Source organism: Augochlora pura, chromosome 11 (genome assembly GCF_028453695.1).
Source record: "Augochlora pura isolate Apur16 chromosome 11, APUR_v2.2.1, whole genome shotgun sequence".
NCBI classification, from domain to species: domain Eukaryota; kingdom Metazoa; phylum Arthropoda; class Insecta; order Hymenoptera; family Halictidae; genus Augochlora; species Augochlora pura.
Window position 1 is genome coordinate 12,614,100 of NC_135782.1, and position 12,964 is coordinate 12,627,063.

The 12,964-nt window shown below is 34.8% G+C and overlaps 1 protein-coding gene across 3 annotated transcripts in view; it reads left to right on the forward strand.

Annotated features, from left to right (window-relative positions):
* Nucleotides 1–12,964, forward strand: part of LOC144476690 (neural-cadherin) — a 573,745-nt gene that overhangs the window by 527,233 nt on the left and 33,548 nt on the right. For all 3 annotated transcript variants that reach the window (XM_078193815.1, XM_078193813.1, XM_078193814.1), the window contains one exon: nucleotides 12,562–12,705. In XM_078193815.1, coding sequence (XP_078049941.1) covers nucleotides 12,562–12,705 — 144 coding nt within the window. The remainder of the gene's footprint in view (nucleotides 1–12,561; nucleotides 12,706–12,964) is intronic.

The following is a 12,964-nucleotide window of genomic DNA, read 5'->3' on the forward strand; positions in this document are numbered from 1 at the left end:
CTATTGCAGCAATTTCAATTAATTGCCCGTAAAGACTTCTAAGGAAATACATGTTTTCCAAATACATACGTACGAAGAAATATGCGACTTTTACACTTTCACGTTTTTAGTCAACAAAATGTTTTTCGATACTGCGAAATTAGTATCACAGCTTCCGCGATACCGGAATTACGTAGCTTGTTAAATAGACTGAGAAGAGACACGGTCCTAAGATGCGCTTAATATTTCAAGACAATGTGCACCTGCTGTACCATTAATTTCATTATACATCATACATTGTGTCGTAAATAACATCGTCTTACTCCTTTACTTACTCATTGTTAGTGTTTTCTCAGTTACCAACTCCATTATACGGATCAAGTCTGTCCGACACAGGTATCAAGAAAACAATTATTTTATGTATTCGCGTTTGCTTATACAAAGTAAACATACATTTACCGGCAGAAGTTAAGGAACATCTTTTAAAACGTAATAACGTTTTTAAAACTAAATTAACTGACTTAAATCTTTTTTACATGCTAGAAGAATTAGTCTACTAGACGATGATCTCGAAAACAAACATCGAAATTGGTTAACCCAAAATCGAGTTACAAGCATTTATAAGCTTTTAACATTTAAAACATGTTAACAGTTGCAGATTTCATATAGTTCTTGGTCGAAGTCGTGACAAAACCACGATTTTTTTCAAGATTCATTTGTTGTCACCTATAACAACGTGTTTCGGAACAGAGGAAGTTGAGAATTGATTTACGAACGTTCAAAAACAATGGAAAGACGATCCGAAGCCAAGCTTATCGCTCGTGCATTTATTCTCCCTGCTCTCTCTCTCTCTCTCTCTTTCTCTCTCTCTCTCTCTCTCTCTTTCTCTCTCTCTCCTTCTCTCTGTAGCAGCTATACTCCACATACCATGGCACACGCTTACTCGTAATAGTATTATACACATTATATTTATTGTTACTTAATAGTGGCTATCGCTACAAAAGAACAATTACATACACCTACACAACACAACGTCATCCTATTTCGATAAAATTTAAAAAATGGAGTTCTTTTATTTTTGTTGTTATTCTAAATAATAGTAAAATTGAAAAAAGAACCATTTTAGTCATCGTCTAGTAGACTAGTCTCTCTATTAGTTAAAAAAATTCGAATCATTTAGTTTAGCTTAAAAGCAGTTATTGTGTTTTAAAAGGTGTTTCCAAGTGTTCCAGTTGTTGACGAAGACAAAGTGTAAAACGATATTAGATTTCCTTTTTTATTTGCAGAAACTCTTAGTGAAACCAATTTCACTCGCAGCTACTTCCATAAATCAATAATCAGCATTCTAGTCTTGAACTCGAGCAAACCACTTACGAGATCGTAGAAGAAGTTAGAAATAATAGGAACCTTCTAATTAGACGATAACTTTCTTAAGTGGATAATCACGGGGGTCGAATTCTCTCGGGTTAGTTTGGTCCAGCGAAGCAGGAAGACGGATCGCCCGAAGCTGGAACAAGCGTAACGTCGTGAACAATTTATAGCTTCCCTAAGATCGTCTATGTACGTGTGATTCTTCAGATAGTGTCGTAATTCGCTATTACTATAGAAATTCCGTGTTTTTATGGAAAACCTAATTTAACTAAATAGAGGTTTAAGAGAAAAGAGAAAAGACAGTGGTTGATGGCAATAGAACCAACAGTTTAAGGACAACGAAGGTAAAAAGGAAGTTAAGGTTCTTCACTTAATTTCCTTCCTGTTCTCTGCAGAAATAAGTTTCTAGTGATAAATTAACGGCAGTAAATTCTTAAAAAGAAAGGGTGTTGTTCGTACCTTCGATCACGCCATGACGCATCTCGCCAACTTATCTATAGGGTCCACCATCGCAATAATAAACCATAACATTCAAAATAAAATAAGGTTTTAAGAACAAAATAACATCACTTTACATCAAGAGTCATTCTTATTGAACCTTAACTTCATAGAAGAAATGGCTACACTTCATATGCTAGACAACCATATAAATACCGTTCTTCACCAAATCTAAAGCAGTCTACATTCTTAATTCAAAGCAAGCGTGTTGTTAGCTTAGAAATCGCTCCTAGTAAATTAGTATGTATGTACTAGGAAGTACGGTAAAATTAGCCCACTCTACGGATAGACTAATTGTGCCGTTTATTTTGAAAGTGGGCAAACTCCATTTATACTTAAATCAAGATAATATATTTACTATTGATAATGTCTGAAGGCAGTGTAAGGAACTTTTATTAGATAACGAAATATACAAAAACGACTTCTGTCCTCACATGGCGTCACCAAAGAAGTGCCGCCACGTTCCGCTCTCGCTCGCCCGATCGACGATCCCAGTCATTCGTTTGTTTCACAAACACACAACCATGCATTCATGTTCATCTTGTTACTATACATTCATACAACCGCACATTCTTCTTGCATACCATACACTCTTACCCATACTATACTCTTACAGCAGTGATGGAGGCAATTTTAATTAATTAGTATTCAACAAGTTAACCTCAGTTTTTAGACAATTGCGTTAGTTGAATAACCAGTACGTTTAACTAATACAAAACTTAAAATTTAATATTAAATTTTAGAAATTATTTCACCCATGGGGAAGAACAGAACAAAACCACTTACACCAGATAGTGAAGAAGAAATGGTAACTAATAATTTAAAAAAAATCGAAAAAGAAACAGAATAATAGAACAATATTCGTCTTTCAAACTTTTTTTTCTTTTTATTTTTGTCGAAACTTTGGAATATAATGTGGAAATCATAGATCACAAATTTTTAATATCAGGACATTCGTTGTTACCAAATGATAGAGATTTTGGCGTGTTAGAAATGTCATTGAAAAAAAATAATCTACTGATCGTTCCCCAAGATTATTAAAAAGTGTCGGAAAGGTAATAACTTTATTGTAAATGAAATGAGACAAGAAGATTTTGTATGAACAAAATTATTAAAAGACGCAATTTTTAAACTGGTTAAAAATATGTTGGATGCGTTTTGTTAGAAATAAACCGCATAAAATTTTCTATAAGACATCAATGAATGAGAATGAACATTTTAAAGTTCTGGATTTATTACCATGTCGGGGTAGACCAAGAAAGTTTGAAAATATTGTATTAACACCACTGTATAAAAATATCAGACAAATTACAACAGCAAAATTCAAGGATATAATTGACCTATTACGATATGTATACCACCGGAACATCATGGTTTCTTCAAATCCCTTTCACACACACAAAATGTAGATGAGTAGTAAATTGTTTTGTAATCATTTTATGTCTTTTATGTTTTGTACGTTATATAGTTAATATAATGCTTTGAATCGCATAAATTAAGTTTCCGAAGTGTTTTAAAGATATGTAAAATAAATTAAGTATTGTTTTTTTTCAATTTAAAGCATCTTAAATTATGTTGAATGGACTTGGACACCTTCCAATTTTATAACGAATCTGGATGTTAATTTTGAAAGTGGCCTCACTCCATTCTTGATAAGAAAACGCATATTATTTACTTAATAATTGCCACTATTTTAATAGGATCTATAAATTGAACACCCTTAGATACACTTAAGCAGTATGACTCATTAGTATCCTATACGTATATTTTTAAATTCATTGAAACGCAAACCCTTAAATATCTCGTTTTGAAGGTAAATAGAGTTAGGCCACTGTTGATGAGTTTCGGAATAGGAGAATTGGTGGATAGATTTACGAACGTTGCAAACAATTGAAAGACGGGCGAAACCAAGCACAACCGCTCGTGCTCTGGTTCGCTCTCACTCGTCCGGTAGCCGACCAATTGCATATACCGAGGCACGCGCTCCGCACAAATATTATATAAGTATATTTATTCTTAATAAATAATAGTTAAGTGTAGAAGAATATCTCAGTCATTACGTACACCTACACAACAGCCACTTAAAAAATAAACGGCTCAATTATCCCTACGGTTACTTTCCCCGATATTGTATTTAGTTGAAACAATACGACTATACTATAGACTTATTACTGTCAGGGCGAGCCAGTTGGTTCTTGTTACATTTAATTTGCTCGGTTCGCAGTACTGTGACAATAGCGAGCAGTGTGCATCTGTATATCCATTCGTTTATACGTTGATAAAGATCCACATATATAATGGAGTATGCCAGAAATAATTTGCCCACTGACTTTACAACATTGTCATATGCAAGAAAAAACTGTTTTTCCACAATTAAGGTACCCAGTTACGGTATCCTTAAACTAATCTTTTGCAAGTTTTGTCAAGCTTGATCAAATGAAATAGAGTAGTTTCTTTGACTCCTTTTACATTTTCCTAAGCATTTATATTGTATTTTCAGATTTTTATATTTGCTAAACATTTTTGTCAAGTAAAATATTCAGATGAATTTGATACGTTACTCGAAATAGAAAACAAATTTATGAATTAGTTACTTTGTTCTGATCATGCAAACATAATGGAGTTATTGAGCCCCAAATACTATACTATACTCCAAATACTGTAAATTGTAGACATAGACACAGTAAGCAAAATTTAAATGGTTTTAGAAGGCACGTAATCTAATATTAAAAAGATTTTTCTGGATGAACGGATCAAGAACATGCTTATTTTTTAACATAGTTACACTAATAATAAGCGTTAATATAGAAATAGCGTTCCTCTATATTTACGTAATTAATTCAGTAAACGTATACACACTTTGTTAAGAAATTGTGATAATCGAAAACGTTTATAATCAATGCAACTGTCAAGATAATATTTATTTTATATATATATTTTTAGACTTTATAGAAATTTTGCATTTTGTTGTGTACTTAACATTTTTCTAAATCTTTCGATAAATAAATGTTGTACATATTTAGTTTTTCAAACCGATGAATTCACAAATTTTGTTATGGAGCAGAAAATTTTCATTGTTGCGAAATGATGATAAGGAATTAGCAAAAAAAGGTAACATTTGCCCCGTTATATTTTCTATTGTAATAGAATATACTGGCTGGCACGCATTTTGCTGGTAATGAAACGACTTCTATACACTATAAATTTTGTGAACGGTTGGTCATAACTCTTTTTAAACACCTACCGCTCTGAATAGATAGATGGTCATGACGCAACAACCATTTAGATATCCCCCATATGGATTGCCGTTCCGTTAAAAGTTAAAACGCTGCTCTCGGTGAAAATTTATCTCTGTTTCATCTACTACCGTTGAATTTTAAATTATATACGTAGTGCTGATGGTATATTTATTCAACCAGTATGGCCGATATGTTTTTTGGGTTGTGTGGGTCGTTATACGGAGTGTTTCATAACATGTAGATTCCATCTCGGATGCAGATTCTACTGTTATGGCGTGAAGAAGGAAAGAAGGAAAGGTCTCTCGAGAAAATTTCCTTCTTCTTTTTCTTAATAACATGGAGTTTTATTGGAGTAGGTCACAAACGGAATGTACAATAAAATGACTTCACCTGTTTATAGGTCTGCACTAGGCTAATGCGGTTTCAAGAGTTCCCGCATTTTAGGTTTCGACTCCTTTTATATCTTTCTAGCGGATGGACTTGGGTCTTGTCGCGTTGGTCATAGGCCATGTATAACCAATAGACTAAATTTTGGAATTTGAGCAAAACAGGGCTGACTCATCCTGTTTTGCTCGGTGCTTTCTTAGAGGTGACGCAGCATAACACTCCCTCCCTCATGATTTAGAAAATTCTTAATTAGTTTAAAATTAAGAAATGCCTCCTCCAATCATTTGCAGTGTGGTTCATATTGTTTCCTTCTCACTGGTAGAGCGGACATAGGAAGCTATTAAATGGGCTTCCTTAGTTATTTCGTCCAATGGTTTTGCAAGATTTGAGAGGTCATTTACATTTAATATTGCTCCATTAATCGAGGGTACTCTTACAAATGCAGAAACAGATTCTCCAATCGTAGGTGCTGTCATATTTGATAATCCTAATGGAATATTATGAATTTGTAAATCTTCGTTTTCGACTGATGGATATAACGTTGCCGAAAGAGTGTGTCCAATGAAGGCTGATTTAATCGAAACTTTGTTTATGCCTCGTATAATCTATGTATCAATTTCCTTCGATTCTTTACGAGTGATATGTAAACTTTCGGGTTCCCAATTTATAGCGATCTATTGTTGTTTAGAGTATAATTGTATCCATATAGGATTTGTTGATCAAATAACAGCCATTTCACGTTTCCTTTTATCAGATAGCATAAAAATGGCTTCTGCAAGACATGGATCCTGCATGATTGTGTTGAAAATTGGGGACTATCTTTCACAAATTCTGATACCGTTTACAGTGTTACGTGTCTTAATTTCAGTTTTGTCGATTGGACTATACTGCTTAGTTTCTTTATTTAAAAAAATATATTGCTCGGTTATAAAATACACAGTTATAATATACACGTCTTGGTCTCAAAGATCGGGAATTGGAATCAGTTGATATAAATTGTAAATTTCGTCCTCCAGTATTGGAATCCGAATTTCCAAGCATGATAGGTAACATTTAAGTAAAAAGATGTTTACTTCCGGAAATTTAAAATATTTGAAAGCGTGTTGTTCTGTTGCTGGGAATAACATTCTTTCCACTGCCTTTTGTTTATATAGTTTTCAAAATCAAAATCAATTCTACCATGTCTACGTAATTTATGAACTAATTCCCCGTATTCGCTTACAATTTCGGAAAGAAGCTGGTTATTTCCAATTGTTTTTGCGTTTTATCAATTCCTTGCAGAACTTGATGAAATGTTGCGTTATATTAATATAATTGGTAATTTTTTCTTTGTAAAGAGAAAAATCCTTAATTATACCCTTGACCATTGTAGTTTCCTTTTCTATAATTATCGAAAGTTTTTTTATTGTCTGCATATACCTTATCAATCTCGGTATTATAGTAATCTGCCTCCTTTTGGCTTAGAGTTTCGAATAATATATTTCCGAGGTCTCCAATTGGGTTTAACCAACCTCTTTTTGTTCTCTTATTATTATTATTATTATTATTAAATCTAAATCCTATACTATCAAGCATCATTTGTTTTTCATTCATAACTTGTAAAAAGCGTTCTTCAATATAATCACAAATTTGCCTGACAATAGAATCTATTTTCAAGTCCTGTGTTTTCATGACCTGGTGAATTGTCTTCTCCATAGCTTTGAGGTCACGCAAATCATAAGCGTAAATTGTTTTCCATTTCCTATGGTAGAGTCTAGTAGTACCCATGTTATCACAGTGTAAATTCGGTGTATCTTTGATAGGATCTACAATAAGTATTGATGATGCATGAACAAAATTCATCACGAGGAATCCTGTGACGAATCTAAAACAAGAATTAGATTAGCATATTTTAACCTGTTTAAATGTATTCTATAATCTTTGTTTCTAATGTTTATTATAGCGTTTAAATTATCTATTTGTTTAACGGGATAAGGTCCTAGCCATGGCATTGTTGATCCGTCTAGTCTATCGTGTCCCTGGTTCATTACCCAATCACACCCAATCACCAGGACCTAATAACAAAAGTTTTAAATGTTTATCCTAATTAGTCTTTACATGTTCCTTTATTTTAATCAAATTTTGTTCTGCATGTTTTCCAAAGTTCATTCAAATGAGTTTCTATTAACGTTACTAAATCACAATAAGTAGTTTTAGGTGCCATAATTTCAGGTGTCATTATACTGAAGTTGATCTAAACTTGGTGATTCTTGTCCGTATACTAATTCATAAGGTTTATAGTTAGTACTGGTGTGTTTCGTAGTATCATAAGTAAATATTGCGGCTGGTAGAAAGCATAGATAAGCAATCTTTAATCGCAACATGTGCCCTTTACAACGAACAATTGAATTCTGGTTTCGTGTTCTTCTAACATTACTCGCCACCTGGCCTGCATTGCTGTTGCCTTTTTTAGATTGGCGAACCATCTCAGGGACTGATGATCTCTGATTATTGTGAATTTCCTTCCGTGTAGGTACGGTCGGAAATGTTTAATGTTCCAAACTATAGCGGACATCATCCGATCGGTAGTAGAATAATTCTTCTCGGCCGCATTTTATGTCCTACTTGCAAAGCAGACAGGTCTCGCTTTTCCATTGTTGTCTCCCAGTGCTTCTCCTGAAGCATCTGTTGCCAAAATAAATTCCTTTTTAATATCTGGGTAGGCCGGAACTCGTTCTCCGCATAATTCCATTTTCAATTGCTGAAATTCTCCTGTTCATTCTTCTACTCGAATTAAGTATTCTTCGTTAGTAATGTATTTAGTGGTTTGGCGATTCTTGAGAGTTAATCCTAGGAACTGCTCTATATTTTTCTTCTCCTTGATCTTTGGAAACTCCTTTACTGCTTGAATTTTTTCCAGATTTGGTTTCACTTCCTCAGCAGTGATCAAATGTCCCAAGTATTGGAGTTCTGGCTTCAAGTATTCACCCTTGTTATGCTGAAATTTCAATCCTGTATCCCGAAACATTCTAAACAAAGACTTCAGACGTTGTTCTAATTCTTCTAAAATCTCAAAGAATACAATGACATCATCCAAATAAACAAAATATATGCTCCCAATCAGTCCTCTCTCAAGGTTTGATCCATCGTTCTCTGAAATCTGGCAGGTCCTTCAAACCAAAAGGCATTCTATGAAATTCAAAGTGGCCTGCTGGCGTGGAAAATACCGTTTCTGGTTTGTTTTCCTCTTCCATTCTGATTTGATGAAAGCCACTTGCTAAATCGAATGCACAGAACCACCGGGCTCGCCCTAACCGGACCAATATTTCTTCAATATTTAGCAATTGATACGCATCGTGTGAGGTTTTGTCATTGAGGCCTGTAAACTCAACGATGACTCTCTATTTCTTCTTCCCGCTGGCGTCTTGTTTCTTCGGGGCAACCCATAATGAATAATTATACGGAGATGTTGAATTACGGATAATTCCTGTCTTCTTCATTTCCGTTACCTGTTCCTTAATTACGTGTAAATGTCCTGGTGGATACCTGAATTGCTTAACATGTACTGGTATTTCGTTCTTGACAGGTATACTATGTTCGGTCAGTTTTGTAATAGGCAGTGCTTTGACTGGCGAAGCAAAGATGACCGTGAATTCTCGCGATACACACCTGACCAATTCTATAGCTTTTGAATGTGTCAAGTGAGCTACCCGCGTATCCTCATCTAACAGTTCAAAACATTTTTCTCGATCCACGAGTGACTGATTTTCAAAATGCAAAATCCTATGCAAAGTGCCTGTGAGTTCTATTGTCCTAGGCTTAGTGTCAATCTTAGCATCCTCCCCTTCAAGCCTACTAGACCGTCTTCTTCTATAGGAAACCTATCCTATTCATCGTTTATTTCATGGAATGTGTTAAATCTGGCCCGTAATGTTAAAACTACTGATGCCGATTGTTTTATTAAATTAAGTCCGGCTCCCGTGTTGAATAAGAATATCCTGTTTGAAGGGCTGTTTCCGATTCTGATGCTGATTGCAAGTTTTCCTCTATTTCCAATTCTTTTTCGTAGGTCACTATTTCTTTGTCTGGTTGTTTTCCTGTTCTATTGGTGCTGCTGCGGCTAAAAATCTGACATCTGGAGGTCTCGTCATTTATAGTCTCAAAGGAAAATTTCGCGTGCAATTTCTAGATATGTGCCCCGGTTTGTTGCTATTAAAACACACAGGGATTTTAGTTTCTGGATTTTCTAGACGTTTCATTGAAATAGGAAACGGTTGACGTGTAACGATTCCTGACTTGGTGGATTGACGCACAAGGTTTAAAGTGGGACGGCGTGGTGTATCGGTCACTGTTTGTCTTTACGATGAGTGCCTTAACTCGCTACGGCGTTACTGCTCATATGCTATTTGTTGAGGTTCGCGGAGTGAATCTGATCTCATATTGGAAGTCTTTAGTAAGCGTGTCATTCAAATTTTGTATGTATCTGCTGCAGTCATTTCTTCCACACGTAGCGCAGCGCGTTTTTCGAGGGCAGAATGATTCGGTAATTGATGAATAGATCTCCTTATATCCCGTCGTAGCAGATATTTTCTAACATCTTTTTTCCCTTGCTTAAACTGAGTTCGATCTTGCACAAGTAGATGAAAGCTCTTAGTTAAACTATATTCCGTCATTAAAATTTCATACAAATCGCCTAGATCGACCAAATCATGCTGATTTAATAGCTTCTTTGCATCTCCTTTATTTTTTGACATTTAAGCATATTCATATACATTCTCTGATCTAACACTAATTAACTGATTTCGCGTATCTCCTTTATTTTCTCTACGGGTCTATTAACATCGTATGCAGTTAAGTTTTTTTTTTACTTTTTTTGTCATTATTTAGTAAATTATTTCCTTGAATACCTGAAAAATGTTCAAGTTGTATAGCCCAATTTTAAAAAAGTTTTCCATTTTAAAAGGTGTTTGTATACTTTCGTTAGTATTATACGTACCAGGCATTGTTGTTTGCTCAGTTTTCAGCCAACTTTCCAGTTCTCCAAAGGAAGGTTTATTTTTGCTCTGAAAATGAGAGAGAAAAGGGGTGAATGTTTTTTCGATACGTTCATCGTATTTCGCCGCGAATTTTGACGAAAACGATTACTTGACGTAACATTGTGAAATTGTAAACTGCAGTAAATTTGTTATTGATTGTTATTTTTAACAGAAAATGAAATCGATTAGCTAAACATTTTCTAGCATTTATCTCATCGGCCATCAAATGTACTGGCTGGAAATTACTTAGTCTACCAAGTATTTATCATGTAAAGAGAATTATACGAATTAAACTTCGGGTTTCTCTTCGAAGATACTACGGTACTGAGCCAAATCGTGGCAAATTGCCTGCAGCAGTCGGCATTCCGGCATCCACTGAATTGACGGGGGAATTCATCTTAATAATCCGCCTATTAATGGTGCATAGATATTTCGAACAAAGCGTCTCGCCAATTACGCGTTCTACCAGCTTGCCGGGACTGCGTGAATCCTAGCTCCCTGAAAATGGAGATGCACCTGACATCTTCTGTCGTCGAGTATGTGGCACCGAATTCAATTTGAACAGTCCTTCTTTTTAACTCTAAAAGTCAACATTTAATGTTGGTTTATTTCTATGAAACTTGCAATCGCCCGTGTTCCAATAATTTTAAGAAGTTACTCTAGAATTTTCTTATTTACCCTTCTCTTACTGAGCCCACCAATTCAAACCTTACCGAAACAGAAATCCTTTTGCATTAACGATAAGAAGAACCCATTTTCTTTTTATTCTTAGAAAAAAGACCGCGCCTGGCCACGCGGAAGCCGTGGGAAATTAGACCACATAGGCACGTTTTAGTCGCCATATTTGGACGATTTTCATGGTATAAAAGTGGCACGATTTTCTTCAACATCGGACAGTATCGTAGGAAGAGTAGTACAGCAATAGCTGCACATTTGCTCAAAACACTCTCTTTCGGCTACAATAATCCAAGAGTACGTATTTAAGTTGATAGGTTATACGAACCGCATTTCGCAGTGTGTAAAAACTGAGAGTCCGGAATTCAGGCTCCGCAAGAATACACACAACACTTGCAAATGTCCTTTGTTTGTAATATATATTTTATGTTGTATGTATCAAAATCTCAGTTGCTAGTATTAAATCCATCACGGTGCACCTTTGCCGCTTGAGATGCACCAACTTAACAATTTACGATTCTAACTAACAATCTTTATACCTATCTCTTCGTCGGTACTAACGGTGAATTCTTTCGATTATGTAACGTGAAGATATATGTAGCTAGTTTTCAGCAGTTGAAAATGTTAAAACAACTCCACCAACAATATTTCACGGAAATCAGTTACCGCGTATTTCACGCGTGTAATATATGTTTACTTATAACTTGGCAATAGAATATATATTGCAAAAACTTGAATAATGTTCCTTTTCTTATTTTTGTATAAACAATAAATCTGCTCATCTCATCGGGAAAAATCTGGAACATCTTGTATAATACATAAAAATCTGTCGTCTTAAAAAATATAATATATTCTGTCCGAAAATATCAGCAATGTTTAATGTTAAAAACAATATTGTATGCGAAATATTTAAAAGGAAAAGAATAATAATGAGAGCATTGAAGACAAAAGATAATATTGTTTTTAATTTCTTATTACAATATTTTCTGCAATTAAATAGGGAAAGAGATTATTTCTTCAACATAGTTTACTATAAATTTTGAAGTAAATTTATTCTCTCACATACGCATAAATTAGAAATACAAGCAAATTTGAAATTGTAAATGGGAACAATGGAATGCCGAATTTCAAATATGCTAAATTTGATTAAACCGCTCCTGCCTCGCATATACGTGACGAAATATAAAGCTGTAACAAGATGTAGGAGACGAAAGAAAATTGAATTTGTACTTCAAAGATATACATCAGAAGCAAGTGTGAGGTACTTCAGATGTTTCGAAAGCATTCTGCGTGACCCACTTTCGTTGCTGGTGATTTCTCTATCTTGTGTAACGACAGATGTTTGTTGAAATTCGCAGTTCAAGCTCTAATAAAATGATCTTTTCTGTTTGTTACAGTAACGAAATTCATTCGTATTGGAATAGCTGACAAGAACGACAATCCGCCATACTTTGACAAAGGCCTCTACGAGGCTGAAGTAGATGAAAATGAAGACATACAGCACACGGTTCTTACTGTCACCGCCAAAGATCACGACGAGTGTAAGTAAATCTGAAGAAAATCATCATATATTTCTCTAGTTTCGGCTAGTCACTATTTAGTTAGATAAAAGGGGAAGGTGAATTATTTATCATCGATGATAACATTTTCGATGCATGCTTTTAAACGTATAACACAATATATCAGAATATCAATTATTTGCTTTCGGCCGTATGTCAGTATCTTAAACTTCTAACACTTGATCGACCGAGGCTGATTACGCTCAGGGTGTCTTTATATCGATATATCCCGATTTTAAGT